This window comes from Ceratotherium simum, chromosome 11 (assembly GCF_057802395.1).
Source record: "Ceratotherium simum simum isolate JZ-2026a chromosome 11, ASM5780239v1, whole genome shotgun sequence".
NCBI classification, from domain to species: Eukaryota; Metazoa; Chordata; class Mammalia; order Perissodactyla; family Rhinocerotidae; genus Ceratotherium; species Ceratotherium simum.
Window position 1 is genome coordinate 39,887,185 of NC_141910.1, and position 26,447 is coordinate 39,913,631.

Sequence of the window (26,447 nt, forward strand, 5' to 3'; positions counted from 1 at the left end):
TGACTAAAAGAAGGCAAAATTAGACTAAAGAAGGAAACCTCAGCCCATGATGCATAGGGGAGCCAAGAGCCTATGATGCATAGGGGAGCCAAGAGGAGAGTCTCTCCAAGGGTACTGGGAGCAGCCATATGGGTGATTCAGACCCAAGTGGGGTGAAGATGTGGGAGGAGATCCAGGGACCACTGCCAGGGTAATTAGTTGGGGGACTGAAGCAGGAAGAAGCAGCACATTGACCCCTATGCACCCTCGTCATAGCCCAGGCAACTGTGATGGGGTGTCTGTTCTAGGCAGGAGGGAGCAATGGATGTGGGAGTTTAGAGCAGAGAGATAGCACAGTACCTGGGGTGGCTGGGATACCCCAGGAGAAGCAGGAGTGCCCAAGCCCAGAAGACCAGCTGCTGAGACGCCCTACCCGGTGGCAGATCTCGCCTCTCCCCTACTCTGAAAATAGCACCGAGTGCGACTCTTGCCTCTTTCTCCCAGTGAGCTGTGCAAACAGAGATAGCCAGCAGTCTAACTTCACATGAGGATCTCTAAACATTTGAGAAAAGCCAGTGTCATCAAAGAGAGACAGGCTAGAACCTTTCCCAGACTCCCTTGTGGTTAGGTGAGACCACTGACTGAGTTTCAGCCAGTGGCATGTGAACAGAATTGTGTACACCACTTTCAGCCAGGTCTGGCCTATAAGTACATCCATTCTCTCTTTTCCCCTTTCTGCCAGCTGGATTTCAATGCCCAGGGTGATACTGGAAGTTACATGCTGAAGGAGACAAGATCCTGTGTCAACTTCTGTCAAATCAGGTTCCTAAATGTGCAGAGCAGTGCTGCCTCCCCACTGCGCTTCGTAGGAATGAGAAATGAACTTCCATTGTGTTAAACCACTGAGTTTGGGGTGGGTTTTTTTGTCTGCTACTGCAGCTGATATTACCTTTCATGATATAGAGTTTACATTTTAAACCGTTTCCTTGAAGAAGTAAGGCAGTGTATCTATGAAACAAAGACAGCCAGTTGTAGGAGGGAGCCAATTAAAGACTGTAAATAAATATGAAACCATTGAAATTTAAAACTCAGTAGATAAGCTGAACAGTAGAATACATCAACTAAATAGAAAAACAGTAAACTGGAAGATCAGGCAGAAAGTTCCCAAAATGCAGAACAAAGGAAGACGGGGGAAAAGAAAAAAAAGTTAAATGGCATTCAGATAAGATCAAAAATTCTAACATTCATCAAAAACAATTCCAGAAGTTGATAATAGAGAGAATAGATGAGAAACACTGTTTTTTTTAAAAGCCAAGAATTTCCTAGATCTGAAGAAAGATAGACACACACACACACAGATGTACACAAACACACAAAGAATGATTCCAGGAAAAAATGTATGAAATGTAAGAAGCAATAAGAAGTTAATACATTAGGAAAACATGTTAAGACATCTAAGTATTGCTTGTATAAAATTTTTAAATAATAATCTAAGTAATACCAACAAGGAAGTTGGAAATTCCAGTAGGGAATTTCAAAAGGAAATTAAAGCTTGCCCAGATTCCTTTGTTCTTGCCTTGTTCTAAGGGTGCTGATTAACAATAGATCCTGATTATCAATACACATTATTAGAAATCTACAAGTTTAAATATATGCAGGTGTTTAAAGACTAACCACTGGACACATAGGAATAGAATGTAGAGGGGGAAATGGATCAAAGAAAACTTAATCGAAAGCCAGGTGTAGTGGGCATGGTTAGCTTCCTCCCAAGCATCGTTTCCCACCTCCCAGTCATGAGCCAGTTCTGTGTGAGCATCCCATCCCTCCCCCATGGCCACTGACTTTGGGGAAGCCCACTCCCCCTCCAGGTTCAGGTACAAATCTTAATTTGACTAAATCCATCAGAGTATCCCACTCCCTTCCCCCCAGTAGTTGGTTCAGGTGTGGGTATATGAGTCTTGTATTGCCAGTAAACACACCTGGCTCTCACCTGGGGGCAATTTTGCCCCCCAGGGACATTTGACAATGTCTGGAGATGTTTTTTGTTGTCCCAGCCGAGGGAGAGCTACTGGCATCTAGTGGAGAGAAGCCATGGATGTGCTAAACATCCCACAATCCAAAGGCCAGTCCCTCACAACAACTATCCAGCCCAAAACGTCAATGGTGTCAAGGTTGAGAACCCGTGGTCTAAAGGAAAAGCTGTGGATAGTTTACATGCCTTGATCCCTCAGGGAATCAGCCTTGAGATGAAGCTGACGCTGCAGATAGCAGATCTGAGAGATGGAAAGAACTAGGGTCCATGATGACACCACTGAATAATAGGCTCATTCTCCCTCTGGGGCTACAGTTACAGGAGGTTTTAACTTTAATTTTCTATTGGCTAGGCCAGTGTTTAACTAAGGTCTCTGTTACTTGCAGCCATGAGCATCCTGATAAACTAGGAAAGACAGAAAGAGAAAAAAAAGAACAAACAGGGAGAAGGGACGTGTGGTAGACAGAATAATGCCCCACCCTCCCGTCCACTCCCCCTACGAAAGAACTCCATATCCCAATCCTCAGAATCTGTGACTATGCCACTTACATGATGAAAGGGACTTTTGCAGATGTGATTACATTAAGGAGTTGGAGATGGAGAGATTATCCTGGATTATCTGAGTGGGTCCAATGTACCCACAAAGGTATAAGGGAAAGAGGCAGGCAAGAGAGTCACAGAGAGAGGAGATGTGGCAATGAATGCAGAAGTTAAAGTGATGCCCTTTAGCAATGGAGGGAGGGGCCCCAAGCCAAGGAACGCAGGTGACTTCTAGAAGCTGGGAAAGGCAAGGAAACAGGTTCTCTCCTATAGCCCCAGAAAAATGCAGCTCTGACAATACTTTGATTTTAGTCCATAAGACCCATTCAGACTTCTTACTTCAAGAACTGTAAGAGAATAAATGTGTGTCATTTTAAGCCACTAAGTTTGTAGTAATTTGTTAGAACAGCAACAGGAAACTAACACAGCATGGCGATTAGAAAACCCAAAATAAGATGTCAGGAGTAAATACAAACATATCAATAATCACACAAATATGAAAGAGTTGAATCCACCTATTAAGTAACAGAGGCTCTCAGATTGGATATTTTTAAACTCCAGCTCTGTGCCATTCATGAGTGGTATACCTAAGAGAAAATGACACAGAAAGGTCATGGAAGAATGTAACTTGGTGCTTCAGTTACCTATTGCAGTGTAACAACCACCCCCAAAATTTAATGACTCCACAACCATTTTATTTGCTCTGTGGGGTAGTAATTTGACCTGTGCTCTGCTAGGCAGGTCCTCTGCTGGTCTCCCCTGGGATCACTCGTGCAGCTGCCATCATCCAGCAGTTCAACTGGGGCTGGAGGGTCAAAAATGGTCTTACATAGCTGGTGCAGGCTGTTGGCCGACCCCACTCTCCATGTGGCCTCTCATCCTCAGGGAGGCTAGCCCAGGCTTCTGCATGTGGTGACAGCAGGGTTCCAGGTGATGAGCTCAGCTGCTGCAAGACCTCGTGAGGACTCCACTCAGATGTCCCACCACATCAGTTCTGCTGCCTTCTGTATGCAAAGCAGGTCATAATGGCAGCCAGGAGTCAATGCGTGGGGAAACAGACTCCACCTTTGATGGGAGGAGTGGCAAAGTCACGTTGCAAGGGGTATCATTTTGGGAAGGGAAGGAGTTATTGTGGCATCTTTTTGATCAATTTATCATACCTGAAAAAAACACAAACACACAAAAGCAAGTATAGTAATAACAGTATCAGACAAAGTTGAAGTCAAGGTGAAAAGAAACTAAGAGGAAATATTTCATATTGATAAAAGAAACACTACAACAAGAAAATAAAATAGTCATGAGATTTTTTACATCTAACAACATACATTCAAAATATGTAAAGCAAAATCTGCTCAAAGTATAAGGAGAAATTGACCAAAAATTACAATGGAAGACTTGAACATACTTCTCTCAAAAACAAAAATATTAAGCAGTTAAAAAAATAAGGATAATGATTATTTGGGTAACCCAACAGGCTGATCTAATAGAAACATTTAGAAATGCATTCTAAGCAGAGAATGCACATTCACAAAAAAATGGCCCCAGTCTACACTGCAAAGACAATCTTAATACATCCCCCCACCCAAAAATAATACACAGACCATCTTCACTCACTACAGTGCAATAAAACTAGAAATGAAAAACAAAATTTTAGCCAAACAAAACAAACCAACCATAGGTCTAGAAATTTTAAAACAGACTTGTAAATAACTCAAGTTAAAGAGACAGCAGGCCCAGAACTCAGATCTCCAAATAACCAATACAGGTCACGACCTAGCCCTTTTATTCATATAAAGCTATTTGTTCTTAAATATTTACTGAATTATAGGAAAGGGTGGGAAAGTGAGAGAGTCAGAGAGGCAGAAACGGATAGAGACAGACCAAGGCGGGCTGGAAAACAGATTGGCTGGAGCAACTAGTTCTGTCCATCGAGAGATCGAAGAGGTCTGACAGTTATCACCAGCCAGGTTCAGCAAAGCCTAAAAGCATCTACTGGACTCAGTGACCTGGGCAGGCACACACCATGCAGGGGAAGCCAGAGCAAGGCACCAGCATGCAGAACAGCCTCTGATGAGCTCTGATCCTAGGGCAGATGCTGTCTGCTTCTGATTCCGCAGTGCAAATCAGCTCCTGTGTTCAGAGAAGAAAGGTGGCTACTGCGAGCAGGTAAGGTCCAGAAACTAGAAGGAGTCCACAAGTCAATATCCAGAAGGATTCCAGATGGCTATGACTAAATAATGCCAGAACATCCGGATAAAATGGGAACTGTCAATTTTCTGAACATTGGAGTCAAATGGTGCCCAACAACCAAGCTAGGCAGGTGGCTTGCCAATTGAATAAACATGGTGTTTTATCTACACAGCACAAATCAGAGATAATAGATTATTTAGCCTGTGGTTAGGATTCCTCTAATAATTCAGATCCCAAACATTCTGCTTGTGGCCTCAATTATTCACGTTATTTGACTACATAGATTAAAATACAGGGTAACTATCATTCTTTCCTTTGTACTAGTAACAGAACATCTGTTAGTGTGAAATCACTTTTTTCCCTATTAGTGTGGATTCATTCATGCCTTTATCCACCCACCCACCCATCCATCCATTTAACAAACCTCCAAAGCAAACCTAACACATCATAGATCCTTGGTGTTTTGTGTGTCGCTGTTCACATCTCTTCTGATTACCTGTAGATGAGGAAGATTATGGTTTGAGTTATTTTGGTGCCAAACAATATTCTAGAAAGAAATGCTTAGCAAAAAAGTTCTAAATAAATAACTAAAAGGAAAAACGAAGGAGAAAGGGAAAAATGTGCTGGAGGTGGAGAGGAAACAGGAGGGACCCAGAGGAGGTGGGTGGGAATCTTGCTTCTTCTCTGACTGGGTTTTGATTTGCACAGGGGAGTCGGCGTGTCCAAAGGTGCTGAGAAAACCAGCCCAGCCCAGGCAGCAGGGAGGGGGCAAGAAGGGCTGGGAGGCAGGAGCCGGAAGAGTTCTGAATTTCTTAAACCCTATAGTCTGGATTCTGGTGTCAGAGCCTGAGCTATTTTTCTTCTCCGCCACCTACCACCTCCCCACTCCACCCTCCTCCAACACACTCCCTCAATTTTCCTAAGAATTCTGAGTCCAGAAGAAAGAGAAGAAAGCAGGTGTCCGATTGTCCTTCCCCCTCCTCCGCACCCCGACCCACACACCGAGACACTAGGTCTCCGGCGCCCCCGTGGATAACCGGGTGAGAGCCTCCCACACCGGGCTGTAACTTGAGCACAGGTTTGTCCGCCCTCCGCACCCCCGGACCCGGAGATTCCTGAGGGCTAGTACACGTTATTTGACTACATAGATTAAAATGCAGGGTAATTATCATTCTTTCCTTCCGGTTCTTCACCTCTAAAACGCCTCATATAATTGCCATGTGACTTAAGCATGTTCCCAGGACACGGAGGACGCTCAGAACAGTGCCGGGCACTTCGTTCGTGCTCTGCCTCCTCGGGCGAATGCAGCAGAGGGGACAGCGCCCTCAGCCTGGATCCTGCGGGTCCCTGTCGTGCCCGGGGACTCGGCAGCATCGCACTCCCATCCCTTCCCGAAGCGCTTCCCTCGCCCAGCCAAACGCAGAGCCCAGCGAGCGGCACTCAATAAATCTGGTGACACTGGCCTGACTTCCGTCCTCGTGAGAGACAGGGAACTAACATTAATCAGGGCTTGTGGTGGCCGCTGTGCAACCCCGAGAGGGCTGTGTAGACATTCCCATTTTCCAGATGAGGAAACTGAGGCTTCAGTCCAGTGCCAGCACTCCTGTTATCAGGCGCTTGGATTTCCAAACCCACCTCCTCCCCTTTACAGTATTTCTTTCGGCCTCCCTAGGGCCTAGGAGGAAAGTCTGGGGACAAGGGACTAGGAAGGTTCTCAACCACGTGTCTTACGTGTGTATCAGGCTCCCAACTCCCGCGCCAGTGTGTGGGGCGCCCAGGATGTGCGGCGGGGACTGAGCCGGTGCCTGGCGGGGAAGCAGGGGGGTGCAGGGCAGTGCCTGGGAGCGCTCCAGCCCCACCCCTCCACCCCCATCCCCCACACTCCCACCACACCCCACTACGCCACCCCACCCCACCACCTCCATCCCCTACACTCCCACCCCCGTCATCCTGCCACCTCCATCCCCTACACTCCCACCCCATCCCACCACCTCTTCACTCCCCGCCCCTCCACCCCCGCGCGGAGGCTGCAGGGCTCAGCAAGGGTAAGCCCGGGGCGGCACGGAGGGCAGACGGGCTCCAGACCAAAGTCCGAGACGGGCCACAGCGTGGGTCTCCTGCCCTCCCCCCGCACCGCGGTGTCCCGGTGTGGGTGGGTGGGGGGTTGCCCGCCCTTTGACCCCTTGGATACTGATTAAAGAGGCGGCCAATAGGCGGCTGGGCGGAGTCGCTCCCCTCCGACGGTCCTAGGCGCACGCTCCAGACCACAGCCATGGAGCGTCTGGTGCGAGTGAAAACTTGGGTGGAGGAGAACCGAGCCTCCTTCCTGCCCCCGGTCTGCAACAAGCTCCTGTGAGTCTCAGGCACACCCCTGTCGTCCTGCTCTCTGTCCTCACCTCCTCCTCCATCTGCACCCCTCACCCCTGACCCTCCAGCTCCAAGTTTCTTGACCCAGAAGCCTGCAGAAAGGGGGCTGTCATCCTCACAGTGCCTTCAGGAGAGGGTGAGGGCTGGCTGTTGCGGGTTCCACCACCCTCTCTGTTCCTCTTTCTGGTGACTTTGCTGTGGAGATTGTGACTTTGACTTCTGAGGATGGTTGGTTAACTCTAAGGCTAGGAGACATGCAGGTGGCAGGTCACAGCCCTGCCCCCCCAGGGCTGAGAAAGAGCTCTCCAATCCCCAGTGGCTCTCAGAAGTTTGGGGAGGGTGCTTTTCCACGCCCTAGAAGTACAGCAGAACCCAGGTCTGGGGACAGCCCAGTCATGCACCCCCACTCTGTCCAGGAAGCCACAGGCAGAGGATCAGCTCCTGTAGGAGGATCTTGATTTATTGCTCATCCCAGTTCTCTTTGCAGGCAGTGCACACACACACACACCCGCCAGGCCCTCCCTAGCCACCTCTGCCCACAGCACCCAACGGGGCTGATCACCGTCCAGCCACAGTCTTTCGCAGCAGACCTCTCAAGCCCTCCCCTGTGGCCCCTTCACCACCCTCCCCTTCGCCTGGCTCTGTGGCCTGGTCTGGTGTGCTCCCAGCTCCAGGCTCACAATCTCGTGGTGTCCACAGAACATCTCCAACGGGGTGGCACCTCAAACCACACAGCTACAATCACTAACACTCTGACAAGCTGGAGACTGTACCAAGCGTTTTTACCTCATCTCATTTAATTCTCACAGTAGCCCCATAGATTTTAATAAGTAACTTTCCCAACGTCACCGAGCTAGCGCAGGACAGGGTCCAGACTCAGGCCCATGGAAGAGTGTGACTCCAAAGTCCACACTCTTGGTCCCTGTGCAATACCACCGTGGGTAACAGTCAATGTCTCCCACAAAAGCCCCATCTCTTCTACCACTGTTGTCGCCCTCAGCTCTTTCCTCCACTTCGTGCCCGGCCACAGTCTCATTCTCATCCTCCAGTTTCTCCCCCTAATGGTGTCTCACATCCATCTGCTCCTCGCCAGCCCTGGGGCCACTGCTCTGGTTCCACCCTTATCTCCTCCAGCCTGGGCAGTAATGGGCTGCCCATGCCTCCAGGCCCCCCACCCAGCCCTCCAGTGCTGGCCCAATATTAATAATCACAAAATGCAGGCCCTCCCTTTGTTCATTCAGCAGTTGTTTACTGAGCACCTGCTACGTACCAGGCTCTGTTCTGGATGCTGGAGATACAGCAGGAAACAAACTGACAAAAGTCTCCTCTTCATGGAGCTGACATTGTGGTGGGAGGAGGCAGCAAATAGAAACAAACGGGGTGGAAGCAGGCAGGCAGACATGGTGGCCACAGGGCAGAGGAGGGCTGTGCCTTTTCCCCCTGTGTCTGCTAGGGCTGTGAGAGAGAATCTGCTCCAGGCCTCTCTCGGCTCCTGGGGGTTTGGTGGCAATCTTTGCATTCCTTGGCCTCTACTGCATCACCTCCATCTCTGCCTCACCCTCATGTGACATTATCCCAGTGAGTGTGTCTGTCTGACTCTCCCCTTTCGATAAGGACACCAGTCACATTGGATTAGGGGTCCGCCCTACTCCAGTATGACCTCATCATAGCTTAACTAATTACAGCTGCAATGACCCTATTTCCAAATGAGGTCACATTCTGAGGTACAGGTATAGGACTTCAATATTTGAATTTGGGGTGGGGGGCATATGAAGCTGCTGGAGGGTTTTGAGCAAAGGAGAGATGTGATCTGGCTTATGCACTCTGACTGATGGGTTGAAATAGTTCTTGAGTGGGCTCGTTCAAGAATTTTCTGTATGGATCCAAATTATATCTCAGTAAAGTTGATTTAAAGAAAAAAAAACTTTCCCAGGCTCCTTGGCTCTCCTCCAGTCAAGAACAAAATCTTTGGCTGAGCTCTTGAGGCCTGGGGTGGCCTGGTCCCCCATCCTGATACAGCCTTCTTGCCACCGCTTCCCAAGACCACTCATACACCACCAGGACCCCCAGTGCTTGCAGTCTCGGGGCCTCTGCACCCAGCTTTCCCCTCTACTTCCTTCCCCAAGTCCTCACAGCTTTAAGCCCAGCAGTTTGGGGGAGCAGAGTCTCATAATCAGACAGCTCTGGGGGGTGGGGGGAGATAAAGGCCATTTTGCCCCTACACTGCCCCAGCCCCGGGAAGCGGGGCCTCCAGTTTACTCTCCTGTAATTGGAGATATTGAGCACTGCGCAGGAATCCTGGTTGATGAAGAGAGAGATCCACCACCATGATGTTCCCCGTCCTGGGTCAGACGATGTGGGGGACACACACACACAAATACACCGAGACACAGATACAGAAGGACACAGGCACACACAGTTGCAGACAGACAGACACACAGACTCGTGGACGTACACGGGCACAGCGGGATGAGAGTGGAGGGGGGCCAACGTCAGAGACCGACAGGGACAGTGGACAGTCATGCAGAAATAACCTGTTTACCTCTCCCAGGTGTACCCAGGCTGCCTCCAGGCCCCCACAGGCCCTGCACCCCACCTGTCCTCTCCCACGAGCTAGTTCAGGACCTCTCCCCCCTCATCCATTGCAGGCACCAGAAGCAGCTCAAAATCATGTTCGTCGGGGGCCCCAACACCAGGAAGGACTACCACATCGAGGAGGGTGAGGAGGTAGGCCTGCGGACTGCCCCCTCCCGGACCCAGCCCTGGGGGAGGGGACACATCCTGTGCAAGGGCCAGAGCCTGTGGACAGGAGAGGGGATGGTCAGATGGCTGATGGGTGAAGGAGCTCCACCAAAATCACAGGGCAACATCGCTGCCTGGAAGCTGTGGGCGCAGTGACACCTTTGACAGCTCCCTCCCCGAAGGAACTCTGCTGAGGGAGCCCCGGGAAAGAGCCCAGCCTCTGTGGGTGTAAGAGGCTCTAGCTCTTGGGCATCGCCCCCTAGACACAGGGGCCATCCATGCTCCAGGTGGGGAGTGTCCTGGTCCCCTCTCCCCCAAACTTGAATATGCAAGATTGGCCTCCAGATGAGACTCAAATGTGGAGAGGGACATGGGTGCTCCTCTCTGGCCCCAGGAGCCAAGTTTTCCCGGAAGGGTTGGGGCTGGGAGGCCCCCTCCGTATCTAGAGGCACAAGACATGTCAGCTGCTAGGAGCTATTTGATGGAGCTGAGGGGGTGGAGGAGATATGCACTGAATACCCTTTTGTACCTTGAATTTTGAACTGTGTCTCTGTGTTACCTACTCCACAGTAAATAAACACAAGTAAAATTAAAAGAAAAAGATGGGCCCCCTTAAGGAGGGACACAGATGGGTTCCCAGCTATCAGAATCTCTGGTGGCAAAGGATCAGTATTGGGGCCCCCACCTATCATCCCGGGGGGTCTGTGCTGGGGTTTGAGATCCAGAGTCCAGCTTGGTCACCAGTCTCCACCACTACCACTGAGGTCTCAGCCGCAGCCAGGGACTACAGGGAGCACAGGAAAATCACTCACTCAGCAAATATTTACTGAGCCCTCAATGTGGGGGAGCAGAGCCAGTGAGGACCCCAGGCCAGCAGGGAGCAGCCTCTTCAAGGCAGAGCTGCCCATCCCTCACCCATCACACTTCCAGGGCCCCACACCTCTCCCAGCCGCCCGCTTCTCACAACACATCTCACTGGAGACCATTTTCCTCTGTGGAAAAAATCAGCAGGAAAATCCAAAACCACAGAGAGAAGACAGGATTGGATTGGGAGTGGCCACAGTAGGGGAGACAAGGCCGGTTGCAGGGTCTCTACTGCTTGCCTCAGTCAGCCTCAGGCCCCCCATCTTGTCTTCCAGAGGCTTCCACCGTTTGCCCTGGTCTCAGTGCCCATGACTCCCGTCTCCCTCCCTCCTTTCTTCCCTTCTTGCCCCCGTCACCTCTGCCCCATGCCCCACCTCGGGGTCTCCCCAAGCTGCTCTGGTGGTTGGGTGTCCACTTAGGGCCCAGACCATGCCCTGACTCAGGTGGGTGGTTGACAGATGTCCCCACTCTGGAGGGACACTCAGGTGGTTGGGAGGAATTTGGCTAGAGGTGGTTAGTGACGGCTTGGTATGACGCTGAGGTGGAGGAGAGTGGAGCCACAGGCTGTGGGAGGCTGCAGGGCTGAGGGTCAGCATCCTCTCTTTCCTACCTGTCCTCACCCAGCTGGAGCCTGGGGAGACTCCAGGTGGTGCTGTAGAAGCCGCCCTAGCCCCAGGGTCCAGGCTCCTCCCTGGTGAGAGAAGAAGAGTCACTGAGCCAGATTTTCCTCCGGGCTGAGCTCTGGCCTCTGCAACAGCCCTGCCAGTGCCCCGGCTCCACCCACCACACCCACTGCACTTACCCCACTCCTTCCCTTGGGGCGCACAGGTGCAAGGGGCCTGGGCTGGGAGTCGGCTGGACCTGGGTTGGAGTCTCTGCCTCTTACTAATCATGTGATCTTGGACAGGTCCCATCACAACGCCTCTGAGCCTGTCTCTTTACAGCCCATGGGGATGCTGGCCCCTGCCTGGTGGAAGGATTAAACGTGTGTAGAGTATGTGCACAGAGCTGGCACAGAGTAAGGCTTAATATGCATTAGTTCTCTGTACCACCAGCCCTCTCGGGCCTTTCCTGCCTATAAGGCCTTTCCAGGCGGAAGAGGCCAGATTCAATTCAGTATCTGCCTGAGCCGGTATAGTTAATCCTCTAGCTAGCCCCAGGCTCCAAACTCATTTACTTCCAAACAGAGCATGATTCTTTTTAGATTGCCCATGGCTGTTTGGGATTTTCTGCTGTTCAAGATCTGCACCTCTGCTCCAGGCCAGGCCTGTTCCTCATCACAGGGAAGGCCTCTGGGCAGAGAGACAAGACGGAGGAAAAGTCCATTTCCTTTCTATGGCTTTTTTTTTTTTTTTTTTCCCCCCAAAGCCCCAGTAGATAGTTGTATGTCATAGCTGCACATCCTTCTAGTTGCTGTATGTGGGACGGGGCCTCAGCATGGCCAGAGAAGTGGTGCGTGGGTGCGGGCCCGGGATCCGAACCCCAGCCGCCAGCAGCGGAGCGCGAGCACTTAACCGCTAAGCCACGGGGTCGGGGCCGGCCCTCTATGGTTTTGTTTGATGGCCACTAACACCTTATAGCCTGCCGGGAAAGGGTTTGAATCTGGCCCAGACCATCACTTCAGACCCCTACTCCCACCCCAGCTTTCCCATGATATTTTCAGGGCCTAAGGGCTATGGCCCCCTCCTAGAACTCTCTAGGCCCTTCCTCCTCTCTCTCCCGGCTCCACACACCCAGGGGCTTCCTCCGAGCTAGGGAAGTGAGTGGAGTGGGTTTGCAGAATTGCTCCGTAAGAGAGCCTGGTAGGTTTTTTCGTTATCTGTTTTAAATAACTTGCATGGGTTATTTTTAATAATAAAAGTAAATATTGCTTATTGTAGAAAACGTGAGAAATATAGAAGACAATTATATACCCCATTCACAATCCCACCACTCAGGGGAACCACTGTGAACACTGCCTGCATTTATACGTGTATTGCTACGTAATTAGAATCCCGCTGGGTGTAGTTTTGAATCTTGCTTTAACATGATAACTTTAGCATTTTCCATTCTTCCATTTTATTAATAGTTATTCAAAAACATAATTTTTAATGGCTGCATAATGTCCCATATTTTGACTCTATCATAAAATATTGACATTTCTCCTATTATTGTTAGCATTATTTTTGCTATTCTTGCTGTTACTGAACCAGGTTTGTTTTTGCCCACCGCCCAGAAAGCCAAACACCAAGACAACGAGATTGCAGCAGAGAGAGGGTTTAATCACAAGGCAGCCAAGTGAGGAAAATGGGAGAACAACTCTCAAATCCACCTCCCCGAAAATAGGGACTCAGGGATATTTATGGGGTAGGGGGCAAGGTGGTCTGAAATGTGGAGACAGATGATTGGAGGTGAGGAGAGGTGAGGTAATGGATGATCTGTGCAAGCGTAGTCAGACTTCATGCCTCTTCAAAGGATGCGTGTTCACAAAATGACGGCATTGGCATGATCTGAGGGTGGAGTTTTTAGCCTCTTGACGTCAAAAGGTCGCTTGTCAGACATCTTCTCGGGCCCAGTTGATGGGTTGGTGGTCTCAACCGGCCTGAAGTGGACAAGGGGCTCTAATTCCTGAAAAACAGCTCAAACATCCACCACTATGGTGACCCAGGCTTCAAGGAGATGTTATCTATAGGAACCTAGTGGGAGTCAGATAGCATATTGCCTAAACAGCGCAGTTAACAATGGGCGGGGGAGACAACTAAAAGCTACAATCAGTAATTGCAAAAAGGAAAAAAAACTTTAGTTCCTAGTTACTTAATCATCAATGGCTAACTGTTTGCTGGTTTCATTGCCATCACTAATATTAGTAACTAGAGGTTTATTGAGTGTTGACTATGTGCTGGGTACATTTGTGGACAGCGTCCTAGACAGACTTCACAGCAACATTCTGAGTAGACACTGTCATTTTATAGATGAGGAAATGGAGGCACAGAAAGGGTAACTGAACTGACCAAGGGTACACAGCGACTTGGCCAAGCTGAGAACCAGGTGACACTGGAATCTATACTTTTAACTACCATGCGCTGTGATCAACAGCCATGTATGGGCACCACGAGGCAGGTGCATTTCTGATTTGCTGCAGCCACGTTCCTAGAGGTGGAATTACTAGGTCAAGAGTGTAAGGTGGCCAACTGTCTGGTTTGCCCTGGACTTTCCTGGTTTCAGCACTGAAGGTGCTACATCCCAAGAAACCCCTCAGACCATCCTGCAGGGGTGGGAGCTGTGAAGGCTCTTCCTGCCCGCTGCCAAATTGCCTTTCAGAGGGGTTGTGTCAACTTGCCCTTCATGGCAGACCGTAAAGCCACATTTCTCTGGTTTCTCTGAGCTTGGCTTGATTTCTCAGTACACATAGTCATGTGTCGCTTAATGACAGGGATATATGTTCTGAGAAATGCGTCGTTAGGCGATTTTGTCATTGTGTGAACATTAAAGGGTGTATTGAAGGGGAACAAAATGTGTCTCTAGGGTTTGACCCCAAAATGTGTCTCCTTAACATGAGGATTATTTTAGGCTGATTGTGTTTAAGAAACAAAAGACTCCAAGTTTTTCTTGTTTCCTCCTCCTTAACTGCTTAAAAAAATTCAGATAAAAACACCTGTCTCAGGAAGCAAGCTATCACCTTACTATAACGTGAACTAGGTGGTGGACAGGGAGGAACCTAGAAAAGCCTGTTTGTTGGGCTCCCCTCTGTATTCTTCTGTTTCTGTGTGGCCAAACACTTGTTTTCCAAACATGTGTTCCTTTTCACCTACCTGTGAATTGCCTCCTTCCCTTTGAAGTCCCTGACTCTTCTCACCCCCAACATCTTCTTTTGTCTTTAGCTGAGGATGGTATTTAAGGTGAGGGCTTCAGCCATTCTGGCAAGTTACTTGGTTTTTCTGGGTTTCTCTCACATATACATGTTATTAAACTTTTGTTTGTTTTTCTCCTGTCAATCTGTCCCATGTCAATTTAATTCTTAGACCAACCAGAAGAACCTAGAAGGGTAGAGGGAAATTTCTTCCTCCCCTACAGTACTTACACAAACCCAGATGATGTAGTCTATTACACACCTAGGCTATATGGTACTAATCTTATGGGACCACTGTCGTATATGTGGTCCATCTTTGACTGAAACGTCGTTATGCGGTGCATGATTGTAGATGCTGTGACAAGAACCTCTATCTCCTCTAACTCCTTACATGATAATAATAATTATTATTATTAATAACACCCCTTCAACTCTTTGGCTGGGGCTTTTAACACCCGTGCAATGTGTGACTGGTGGAGAGAAAACGTATCTGCTTCCTCCTCCTCCCAGCTCCATGGGGTGATCTCAGTAAACACATTAATTAGGGACTGAGGATGGAATGGGAAAAATGCAGTAGGAGCCCTCCCACTCCAGGGAGATAGCAGGAGGCAAGGGCTCCCATCCCCCACAGCCCCCAACCCACCCCAGCTTCCAGCATCATTGAGTCCACCATTTACTGGCTGACCTCCAAAGGGATTTGGATAGGCACAGCCCCACCCCATGCCAGGGCATCACAATGGCCAGAGGAGCCAGCACAGTCTCCAAAGCTACACGCAGACTCGGGTCCAAACTGTAGCTCTAGAACTAACTGTGTGACCCTAGGCAAGTTGCTTTACTCTCTGAGCCTCAGTCTTCTTTTTTTCTTTTCTGCAGAATGGGGCTACTAATACCTTTGGAGGTTGTTATGAAGCCTTCTGATAATGTATAGGAAAGTTCTTGCACAGCCCCTGAGCCACAGTAAATGGGTGGTTCTCCTTACCTAGCTGAAGGGTCACTGAATTCTCCAGTGAGCATCTCAGCCAGCCTCCTGCCCCTAACCCAGACACCAACCGTCCTGTCCTGGGTACTTTGGTCATCAGTTGTGGGTCAAGATGTGATCCTTGTGTGTCCCCAGCACTCCTGTCTGTGGCATGTGTCAGGGGAGGCTGGGGCCTCAGGGCAGGAGTGATGGAGCTGCTCATACCCTCTGAGGCCTTCAGGAAGTTTCTCAGGTTTCTCGGTCAGAATTCAGGCCAAGGACCTGGAAGAGGGAGCAAGGAGAGTCCAAGCCTGTCTCCTGTCTTGTCCCACAGGTGTTTTACCAGCTGGAGGGTGACATGGTTCTCCGAGTCCTAGAGCGAGGGAAGCACCGGGATGTGATCATTCGGCAGGGAGAGGTGAGGCTGGGCCCCAGGGGGCGGGAGGTGAAGGGCCGCCAGACAGGAACCCACCATGTCCACTCATCCTGGCTTTGGTTGAGGCCTTGTCCTCCCCACCTTTCCCTGCCCTCCTACCCACCCAACCTGCCCTGGCCCCATCCTCAGGCACTTCCCCTTCTAAGCTGCCCATCCTCCACACAGCCCGACTGTCCCTCCAGTTCCCCGGGTAGAGGCCGGGCAGAGTGCTGGGCTGGGCTGGATCCTGTGGGTCAGCTGGGGAGGCCCAGGACGCTGCAGGCACTGAGGTCTCCGTGGGGGGATTGCAGCCTTCCTGGCACCTTGTCCACACCCACTGCAGATATTCCTCCTGCCCGCTGGGGTCCCCCACTCTCCACAGAGGTTTGCCAACACCATGGGGCTGGTGATTGAGCGGAAGCGGCTGAAAACGGAGCTAGATGGGCTCAGGTAAATGGGCCTTGTCTGGGGGTCTGGGGCTGAGAGAGAGAAGGCAAGCAGAAGAAGAACGGATCCCAGATACACCCAAGAAAGCACTTCCTGGCCACTGAAAGGGTTGGAGGCAATGAAGATCCTGTATTTGCTGGCTGATGGGGAAGGACTAGGGCAGGTGGTGGGGTGGGTTTCATGATGGGGTGGGATGTTCTCTGTGACCTCCTGGGAGCCCACTCATCTTGAAGACCTTCTGGCTGGGACCAGAACCTGTGCTTTCCCCGCTGAGGTCTGCAGGGGGGTCGGGGTGGGGGGAGCCAAAGTCAGATGCTCCTGGCCCAGGGCAGCCCGGGACACTGCTGCTTCTCCCAGCCTCCAACCCCAGAGCTTATTCAGTCTCCGCCAGCGCACCCTTCTGCTTGTTTCCCTCCCCCAGCTCACTCCACAACCAGCGCTAACATTTGTATAACATTCGCTGTGTGCTGGGACCAAGCTAAGCACTTTGTATGTATTTATTCATTTAATCCTCACAGTGATCCTGTGGGGTAGGTACTGTTATCATCTGTACTTTACAGATGAAGAAACTGGGCACAGGAAAGTCAAGTTTGCTAGAAAGTGGCAGAGCGGGCATTATCGAGAAATATGAAGTTAGGGCCAGGACAGTCTAGACAGGAGTGCGAGCCAGCACCAGGGAGTGGATGAACACCGGGGCAGAGATGGCACTCTGTTCCATAGCTGAGTTCCCATTTGGTTCCAATCAGTCACCTGATTATCATCCTCTGAAAGGAGGACACAGCCTGTGGCTCAGGGGGACACAGATTTTTCCAAAAGCTAAATAATTTTTTAACTAAGAAAATTAAAATTTCCCAACAAGTTACTGGGGTCAGGATACTCTGCCTGACATCTTCTGTTATAATGGACATTTTTTAATGCTTCTCTTTTTTCTAATTACCAAAATCATACGTGTTCAGTCTTGAAATCTGGAAAAGTACAAGAAAGTAAAATGAACAGAATTAAAATTACTTGTCAGGAAGAGGGTGAATTTTATGGTATGTAAATGATATCTCAATAAAACAAAATAAACAATAATAAAGAGAAAAAAATTTGTCATCCCACCAATTAAACCTAACGAAGCACTTAAACTTCCATCTTGTCTTTTTTCTATGCATATCTACACCTTACACCATTGCAGTCTTATTGCATGCGTGGATGTGAGTTTTGCTTTTTTTACGTAAAAAAACTCGTGAGTAATTCTCTTACTATTAAATACTTTTCAAAAAACACAAGGTTAACGACTGTATGCTAATCTACTGCATAATAGTCTGTTGTAGAGACAGATGCCCGGCCTTAAATTCTAAAAGAAATTTTTCACATGGCGCTTTATGTAGAGAGTCTTTAGTGATGGAGAGGAAGGTGTCCTCAATAACATTTTTACAGCAAATTCAATAACAGATTTCATCTGGCTGCTTTTGACCTTTAATAAAAGCCAGGGACTCGACATTAAAATGCCACTCTGAAGGGAATTCCTGGAGGACATCGCCATCCGGTTATGAAGCTTTCTGGTGGCTGGCTCCATCCCAGGATAGAACTTAGGGTGCTGGGCAGGGTGAATGTACTGTGTGTCTGTAAACCATCTCCCATAAACAGGACCACTTCTCTCTTTGGGAGGAGGTAAAGAGCAGACAGAGCTGGCCTGGCCCTGGGAGCTGAGCCCCAGGATCAGGCATTCAGTCAATAGATGTGCTGCGCACACAGGGGCCTGAGGCACAGCCCCAGTCTGCTGAGCCCAGCTGGGGGCTTGGGCAGCTTCAGGAAATCTACTAGTGGCTCTGTGTACATGCATAGGGACCTTCCTCTGGAGAAGAAGCCCAGCACTTTGCTCCAGTTCTCAAAGGCATCCATGACCCCGAAAGCAGAAGGACCCCTCCTCTGGGCACATCTTTCCCATGGTGGTTCCCTAAGGTTCCACGTGCTCTGACCTGGAGGAGTCCAGCTGCGGGTGCTGGATTCAGACTCAGCCTCGACTTCCTCTTTGGGAAAAATGAAGCCGCTTGTCACTGATGCTGACTGTGCTTCTCAGGCTGTCTCGACTCTATCCTGCTTCTGCCACTTACAGGCTGTGTAATCCCTGCCAAGTCACCCAGCTTCCCTGAGCCTGAGTTCTGTCTCCTTTGTCAATGGTCCAGTTTGGGGAACCAGGAAGAACTATTCAAATGGGGTCGATAGTAGCCCTCCCACTGTGGGGCACCCGGCGTGCTTCAGGGCGAGCCGGGTATGGGTGTGCCAGCACTGACCACTAGGTTGCACTAACAGGGTGAAGCAGGCAGCCAGCTCTGCAGGGCGGGTCAGGGCCCAGACGTCTACAAGCAGAGCCAGGCCTGCAGGAGGCTGCTCTGAGGCCGCCCAGGTGGAGAGCTGGGTTGCCCTTGCTTTGCTCTGGCAGGTACTACGTGGGGGACACCACAGACGTCCTGTTTGAGAAGTGGTTCTACTGCGAGGATCTCGGCACACAGTTGGCCCCCATCATCCAGGAGTGAGCCCCCAGCCCAGCCCCCGCCCCTCACTCTCCTGAGACCCCATGCTCTGGCGGGGGAGGGCAGACCCATCCCAGCAGTGCTCTGCAGCAGCACCTGCTGGACTGGAACCATCACACCCGGGATTTAGGGAGAAAGTCTGCCCCTCCTAGGGTGGGAGGGCACGGGCTGGAGTGCCCCCTGGGGAGGGGAGGGGGCTGCTCCACGAGCCTGGGAGGGAGGGGATGGCAGATATTCAGTGAATTGTGTGAGGGCCCACGAGTGTGTGTGGGCTCCTGCGCCCAAGAGTGCGTGTGTGTGTGTGTGTGTGTGTGTGTCTCACTGGCAGCTCACTCAGGAACGCTGGCCACTCCTCCTCCCCGTTTGTTCCTGCAGGTTCTTCAGCTCTGAGCAGCACAGAACAGGAAAGCCCATCCCCGGTGAGGCCACTGGGAACCATCTCTCTCCCTCCCTCCCTCCTTTCCCAGAGTAGGAAGAGTCTTGGCCCAGAGTACCAGGGAGTCTCCTTTTGAGTACTCTGCCCAGTACTCAGGGTATGAGAAAATGACACCAAATAGTACCCCCCACATGGCTGCGTGGTCCTTGAGCTGGATCCAGAGCCCATTCTGGCGATTGAGAGCTGGGGCCCCTGGGAACTGGGCCCACTGGGGCTGGACGGGCTGGGCCAGAGGACACTGACCACGCTGTGCTGTGGGTGCAGACCAGCTGCTCAAGGAACCGCCGTTCCCCCTGAGCACACGATCCATCATGGAGCCCATGTCCCTGGAGGCCTGGCTCGATGGCCACCGCAGGGAGCTGCAGGCGGGCACACCCCTCAGCCTGTTTGGGGACACCTATGAGACCCAGGTAATGCAGCCCTGGGCCACCCAGGGCTTCCACCCAGCTGCCCCAGGAAATGGGAACTAATCACACATACACACACATGCACACACTAGTTTCGGAGGTGGACGTGGACATAGGCCTTCCTGTTTCCTCCCTGATTCAGAGAATGATGGCTTTGCTATGAGTGGAAGCCTGTGGAGGCTACGTGGTCCCAAGTGATCTTTTTTGCCTTCAGAGTTGGGGGTTGCCCCTCCACTGACAGGTTCCTGAGGGTCTAGAGTTATCCCCCTGCTAGGAATTCCTGAGCCTTTGGCCAGTCACAGACTTGGGAGCTGGAAGAAAGAGGTATTTGGGGTGCGGGTTGGGTGGAGAGGTGCCCAGAGAGAGACTCAAACAAAGCTGGCCCTCTTTCATTCAACATTTATTGAGTGCCTATTATGTTTCAAGCTCTGGTAGGAAAATAAGATAGCGTCACTGCCTCAAAGAGTGTGTGGTCTGGTAGCAGACAAGTTAATCAACAATCACAATCATGTGATACGTTATTTGGTAGAGAAGCTTCAGGAAGCCATAGGAGGATAAAAGAGGAACCCAGGCTGGGAGGGAGGTCAGGGAAGGCTTCCTAGAGGAGGTGGTGTATAAGGTGCATTTTAAAGTGGACATAGGAGTTTGCAAAAGGAAGAAAGGGAGATGAAGAGAGCACTCTAGGTAAGGGAGAAGCATGAGCAAAGGCATGGAAGCTTGAAACAGCCCGGCAGTGCAAGTAGCTGAAGTTGGCGGAAGCCAGGGCAGGGAAGTGGCAGGAGTGGCAGGCAGTGTCCAGGTCCTGGCAGGTCTCCTGGGCTGGGCAAGGTGCAAGGACTTATGCTGGAGATAATAGAGCTTCACCCTAGCATTGAAGAAGGAGGATGACAAGGCCAGAGTGGTGTTTCAGAAAGGTTACTGTGCCATGTGTGGGGACGGGGTCAGGAGGGCAAGGAGACCTGCTAGGAGGCTCATGTTCTCTTGTGCTTTACAATTTGCCACTGGCATGTCCCCTGCAGTTTGAATTAGACACCCCCGTGGAGGGATGCTCGCTGGATACAGACCTGCCCTTAGAGGCCTGGCCAGCAGACACAGAGCTTACACAGGGCTGTGAGAGCAGGTGCACACCACAAAGCCCCTCACACTCCATCACACAACGTCCTTCAGTGCCCAGCTGGCCTCATGGCCCCACCTTCCGCCTCTTCCACACCCCTGCTCCTACCTGCTTCAGTTTACACCGACAGATATTGACTGAGTCCCATCTGGGCCAGTGGGAGCGCGGCCTGCACAGTAGCTGTGGGCTCCCAGGCTGATGCAGGTCAGAGAGGCTCAGTCTCCCTCTCGCTCATCCCCTCCCATCTCCCTCCTCCTCCTCCTTAGGCCAGAATCTCACGGAGGAAGGGAGGTGGGCACCCTTTGGGGAACACACGTGTGTGCTACATGGGTCTGCACTATGCTGTGTACGCACGTGTGTGTGTGTCCCTGGCGTGCCCCTGGCAGGCATGCCTTCATAAGGGTCAGCATAGTTGTGACGTGTATCGGGGAACCAGGTGTGTGTGTGTGAGAAGGGCAGGCACGTGTGATCCCGAATAACAGGTGGGCAGCACCCATCGTGATGAAGGCAGCTTTCCTCTCCAAGTCCTGGTTGTGTTGTGGGCCCCACTCCTGCCCCACATAGGCCTGGTGACTGGGGGCCAGGTTCAAGGCCATCTCCTATGTGGGGCATGAAGCACCAGGAGGATCTGTATCACTTCCTACCAGGTGATTGTCCACGGACAAGGCAGCAGCAAAGGCCTGAGACAGGACGTGGACGTGTGGCTGTGGCAGCTGGCAAGTGGGGCCCCCAGGAGAGGGTGGCAATGTCCTGCCCATGGGGACCAGGCTGCTCCTGGGCCTTGGACTCTCATAGCCCAGACAGGCCCCCAGGGCCTCCTTGCCAAGGCAGATTCAGAGACAATTGGGCAGGTGCTGAGGTCCGGCAGCCTCCATTTGATTCCCCTGCTCCTCTTTCCAGAAGGGCTCCTCCGTGGTGACGATGGGGGGACAGTGCCTGAGCCTGAACCCCGATGATAGCCTCCTGGTGCCAGCCGGGACTGTGTGAGTACACAGGGAGGACTTTCCCCAGGCTGTGGGACCGCCCTCCTCTCCCTGGGGTCCTCAGGGCCCAGCCTTGTCTGAGCCCTGCTCACCTGTGTCTCCACAGGCATGCCTGGGAGCGAGGGCAAGGCTCTGCAGCCCTGGCTGTGACCCAGGACCCTGCCTGCAAGAAACCCCTGGGGTGATCCTCTTGCTGTGGACCCAAAGCAGCCACAGGGTGTGCCCGAGCACCACCTCTTCCAAATAACTCTCCCAACCCCACTGCTTCTGCCTGTACTGCTGCTAAGTGACTCAGTGTCCCTGACACTGGGCCCTGGACAACATTGTCATCCATCCTCCTCCTGTTCCTCTCGGCTGGGATGCCAGGCTCCCAGGGGGCTGGTCACTCCCTTCTCCTGTAACAGCCCTCTGCCCTGAACAGTCCTGCCTGGTGGTCTGCCCCCTGAGGCTGGGCTGCCTCCCCATCCCTCTGTCTCCAGCGCAGCACTTGCCTGCCACCAAGAAGGCCCTCAATAAAGGCTTCCTGGTGGACGGGCGCCTGGGTCTGCGTGCACACAGGCCGTCATCGATGACAGACCCCGTGTGCTCCCATGACTGTGTGTGTCTGGGGTGCCAGGGGCACCGGGTGACCGTGGACGGTCTGTTATTGGGTGTCCCTGCTCGTGGAGAGGCTCTCATCACTGTGTGTGTTTACATACATTATCTCATTTAATCCTCACAACTCGGCCGGCCCTGTGGCTTAGCGGTTAAGTGCGCGCGCTCCGGTGCTGACAGCCCCGGTTCGGATCCTGGGCGCGCACCGACGCACCGCTTCTCCAGCCATGCTGAGGCCGCGTCCCACGTACAGCAACTAGAAGGATGTGCAGCTATGACATACAACTATCTACTGGGGGCTTTGGGGTGAAAATAAATAAATAAAATCTTTAATCCTCACAACTCTCCAGGAACGTGGTAGCCCCCCATTTTACAGATGAGGCTCAGAGAGGTTTGGAAAGCAGGCAGTTCTGTTTCCATCCCAGACCTGTCTGCATTCAAAGCTCAGGCTGGTGGTCTCACTACACTTCACCCTGTGGTCGCAGCCTATCTGCCCTCACCCTTGGCCAGATGGGAGCCCAGGGCAGAGGAAAGACCTGGAGGATCTGTGGGAGAGGGGCCAGCAGCCACCTGCCTGAAACCTGGAGGCCTAGGCAGAGTTGGCAGCACATGGCACTCTGCTGACCACAGCCAGTTGGCAAGGGGTGGGCAAGGTTGTCAGGTCCTAGAGCCTGGAGCCACAGCCTCTCTTGGTACTGTCCCGGCTATCAGGAGCCGAGGCCCTCACCTCTGCCCACAGGCCTGGCCCCATGGGCTCATGAGAACACCACACAGTGGGAGAGCAGGACTTGTACCTTGTCTGAAGCCAGCCCCAGCCTCCCGTTCCCCTCTCTGCAGTAAATACTGGGTGATGGCAGAGTGGGGTGAACAGTGGCAAGGAGACTCAAAGATTCTCAGGATTGCTTTGTCTGGGGGAGACGCCTCCAGGTCTCTAGGTCATGACAGCAGAAACTTGGCAGGGGAGCCTTCTGCCTGTGGCATATACTTGGATGTGGACTTGGGACCATCACAGACTTTGGAACCATCAGCAATCTGGGAGTAACTACAGCAGGCTGGCGGTCAAGGTGTTGACTGGACTCCAGGCCTCCCTCTCCACAGTCCCTGCTGCCAGAGCTGGTGGGGGCAGGGAGGCAGCCACCCAGCCTGTATATATAATGGGCGGCGGGGATGCATGTCCAGGGTGGCCTGCTGTGATCCTGAGAGCTATGGGTTGCCAGGACCAGCTCCTGCCTTCAGGCAAACAAATGTCTGATGGCTCAGAGCTGCGAACACTCCCCCACCTCACCCCAGCTGGGCCTTCCTCCCACCTCAGGGTCTCCCTGGGTCTCCATCTCACCCCTGCTGAGCCCTACATCCTCCTCTGCCAGGGGCAGCAAGATTCCACCCCCCAGGCTGGGTTCAGACACCTCCTCGGCAAATCACTCAGTACGTGGGGGAGGTGGGGAGGGAGGGAGAAAGGGAGGGAGGAGTACAGGGTTCCCCTTGCCTGCAAACAGGAACATTGGTGTTTCTCAGTGGCTGTGAGAACGCTGATAAAACCCCAGGATATTGAGTCATTGTGGTGGCCAGCTGATTGTGAGCACTCATCCCCGAACACTCATGCAGGGGTAGAAAGACTCCGGAAACATCTCTCAGGTACACGGCCCAAGCAGCCCATGGAATTTCATAACCTGAGCTCTCCCTCTCTCCTTCCTTCTCTCTCTCCCTCCACTCTCCCTCCCTCTCCCTCCCCCTCTCCCTCTGCCTTCACCACTGCCTTGGGATCACCTGGAGAGACCTCGGAGGCTCCCTGCCACCCAGCCTCTTCCCCCACCGTGTATGCCTTCCTGGCGCCCATCCTGTGCGTGGAGTTTGTCCTGGGCCTGGCGGGGAACAGCTTGGCACTCTTCATCTTCTGCTTCCGCACGCGGCCCTGGACATCCAGCACGGTGTTTCTGGTCAGCCTGGTCATTGCTGACTTTCTCCTGATCATCAACCTGCCCTTTCGCGTGGACTACTACTTCCTCCACGAGATCTGGCGCTTTGGGGCCACCGCCTGCAAAGTCAACCTCTTCATGATGTCCACCAACCGCACAGCCAGCGTGGTCTTCCTCACGGCCATCGCGCTCAACCGCTACCTGAAGGTCGTGTGGCCCCACCACGCGCTGAGCCGGGCCTCAGTGTGGGCAGCCGCCAGGGTGGCAGGGGGACTCTGGGGGGTGATCCTCCTCCTCAACGGGCACCTGCTCCTGACCGCCTATTCCAGCCACTCCTGCCTCAGTTACCGGGTGGGCACGAGCCCCTCAGCCTCACTCCGGTGGCACCAGGCACTGTACGTGCTGGAATTCTTCCTGCCGCTGGCACTCATCCTCTTTGCCATCGTGAGCATCGGGCTCACCGTCCGGCGCCGCGGCCTGGGCAGGCAGGCGGGCCCACAGAGGGCCATGCGCGTGCTGGCCGTGGTGGTGGCCGTCTACACTGTCTGCTTCTTGCCCAGCATCATCTTCGGCATGGCTTCCATGGTGGCCTTCCACCTGCATGCCTGCCGCACCCTCGATATCTGCTCGCAGCTCTTCCACGGCTCCCTGGCCTTCACCTACCTCAACAGCGTCCTGGACCCTGTGCTCTACTGCTTCTCCAGCCCCAAATTCCTCCGTCAGGGCCGGGCCCTGCTGGGCCTCCCCCAGGGCCGGCAGGACTCAGCCAAGGACGACGAGAGCTCCTACCAGTCGCCTGCTTGGCGCCGGGAGGCCTCTAGGAAGGCGGAGGCCGCAGGGAAGCTGCAGGAGGCCGTCTCGCTGGAGGTCTCCCTGGCGTAAGGAGGGCCCTCCCAGGCCTGTTGCAGTGCCGCAGGAGTGAGGACGCCAGGCCTTGGGCTGGAGGGACAAGGTCACTCTCTACACTGTTGCCAGCACAGGCTGCCTCAACCAGCTGGACAAGGGACGTCTGCAGGTGGGTGGCAGGGAGAGAAACCGTGTTGGCTTTACAGTGTAGTGTGTCCAGGACGATGTCCCCAGAGCACAGGAAAGAGCCTGAGGGCAGCAGAGACAGGCAGCGGCTGTGGGGGCTCTAGCTCAGACAAAGGGCCACATAGCTGCCCAGTCCCAGGGCCAGAGCATGCTTACTGTGAGAGGAGAAGTCTCGCTTTAGAAATCAACAGCCAGATTTTCTGTGATCTCCAGTTTGTTCCTTTACAATGCTAATAAACATCCTTTTGAAAATGCAAGCCTGTCTCCCCTGTTCTAAGGAAAACCGAATAAATGTCTTCGGGTCCATCCAGCCCTGGCGTCAGTAGGGTTCAAAGCGAGGGCCCCAAGATGAAGAGACACTCTGAGGACAGAGTGGGGAAGCTGTCCAAGGCACCGTCCATCCTTCCACATTGCTCCTGGAGCCTTGGCGAGTCCTTAAAGTCAGAACGCTTCCCTGCGTGAGGTCCTCAGGCTCACAGGATGCGCAGCCCACCTGGACCCCTGGGAAACCCCTGCTCCTCTCTGGCTTTCAGCTCTCCTTCTGCCATTATCCCAAGGTCCTGCCCAAGGCACCAAGGACCCTGCCCTGCTCTCCCCTGGGACAGTGTGGGGATCTTCAGCCTTGGCTGTTACCACGTCCATCCAGTTCAGGCTCCTGGCTCAGCTTGGGCTCCCTCCCATGGCTTCCCTCTGCCCCAAGTACCCTTCCCTGGAATGTGTGGTGGCTGCTGCCCCACCATGACAGGGCCCCAGGCAAGGGCAGGGGCCTCAGGGTCACCAGAGCTGGCTCATAGCCCTCCCTCAGGACCAAAGCCATCTTGCCCACCTCTACCCCTGTCTGTTCTGTTCAGTGTGCCTGTGGTCAGTGTCTGAGACTGTCTGGGCTAACCCACCCATTGGCCTGGGGCCCCCAGGCACAAGGTGTGCACCTGACATGAATCAGGGGTTTCTTTTTGTGTGTGAGGGGAGCGGGGGTAGTGGTTGGCCCTACGGTCCACAGGGGATGTCACCGGGTGGGAGAGGAGGGTGCATAGCCTTCAAGGCTTCCAAAGAGCTAGAGGTCCCTAAAGTCCCAAACATGCA

The 26,447-nt window shown here is 52.7% G+C and overlaps 2 protein-coding genes and 1 long non-coding RNA gene across 5 annotated transcripts; 2 read left to right on the plus strand and 1 right to left on the minus strand.

Moving 5' to 3' along the window:
- Window positions 1-2,512: 2,512 nt before the first annotated feature.
- On the minus strand, window positions 2,513-8,687 carry LOC147915981 (uncharacterized). The gene is made up of 3 exons (XR_015553662.1): window positions 8,379-8,687; window positions 5,166-5,237; window positions 2,513-3,711 (listed from the first exon to the last, which is right to left on the minus strand). It is a non-coding gene; the product is annotated as an uncharacterized LOC147915981 (long non-coding RNA).
- Window positions 6,861-23,834, plus strand: HAAO (3-hydroxyanthranilate 3,4-dioxygenase). 3 transcript variants are annotated; one of them, XM_087436837.1, is made up of 11 exons: window positions 6,952-7,093; window positions 9,757-9,839; window positions 10,781-10,926; window positions 15,836-15,919; window positions 16,260-16,366; window positions 18,792-18,881; window positions 19,258-19,301; window positions 19,583-19,728; window positions 21,487-21,555; window positions 21,740-21,822; window positions 21,929-23,834. In XM_087436837.1, the coding sequence occupies exons 1-11, from the start codon at window positions 7,014-7,016 to the stop codon at window positions 22,005-22,007; spliced, it is 1,011 nt and encodes a 336-aa protein (XP_087292963.1). In that variant the 5' UTR covers window positions 6,952-7,013; the 3' UTR covers window positions 22,008-23,834. The 3 variants fall into 3 exon arrangements, with proteins under 3 accessions (XP_087292962.1, XP_004436770.1, XP_087292963.1); XM_087436836.1 differs by lacking the exon at window positions 10,781-10,926 and having other exon boundaries at window positions 6,861-7,093; window positions 9,757-9,835; window positions 16,299-16,366; XM_004436713.3 differs by lacking the exon at window positions 10,781-10,926 and having other exon boundaries at window positions 6,864-7,093; window positions 9,757-9,835.
- Window positions 23,835-24,009: 175 nt separating this feature from the next.
- OXER1 (oxoeicosanoid receptor 1) lies at window positions 24,010-25,621 on the plus strand. The gene has a single exon (XM_004436734.2). It carries the CDS (start codon window positions 24,072-24,074, stop codon window positions 25,212-25,214), a length of 1,143 nt encoding a protein of 380 aa, XP_004436791.2. The 5' UTR covers window positions 24,010-24,071; the 3' UTR covers window positions 25,215-25,621.
- The last annotated feature ends 826 nt before the right edge of the window (window positions 25,622-26,447 follow it).

What these genes read in the sequence shown, in the direction of transcription:
- HAAO (XM_087436837.1), top strand. Translation starts at nt 7,014, where the DNA reads ATGGAGCGTCTGGTGCGAGTGAAAACTTGGGTGGAGGAGAACCGAGCC. An exon ending in TGATCATTCGGCAGGGAGAG is followed by an intron (nt 15,920 to 16,259) that starts GTGAGGCTGGGC and finishes CACCCACTGCAG; the next exon opens with ATATTCCTCCTGCCCGCTGG. An exon ending in GGGACACCTATGAGACCCAG is followed by an intron (nt 19,729 to 21,486) that starts GTAATGCAGCCC and finishes ACTTCCTACCAG; the next exon opens with GTGATTGTCCACGGACAAGG.
- OXER1 (XM_004436734.2), top strand. Translation starts at nt 24,072, where the DNA reads ATGGAATTTCATAACCTGAGCTCTCCCTCTCTCCTTCCTTCTCTCTCT.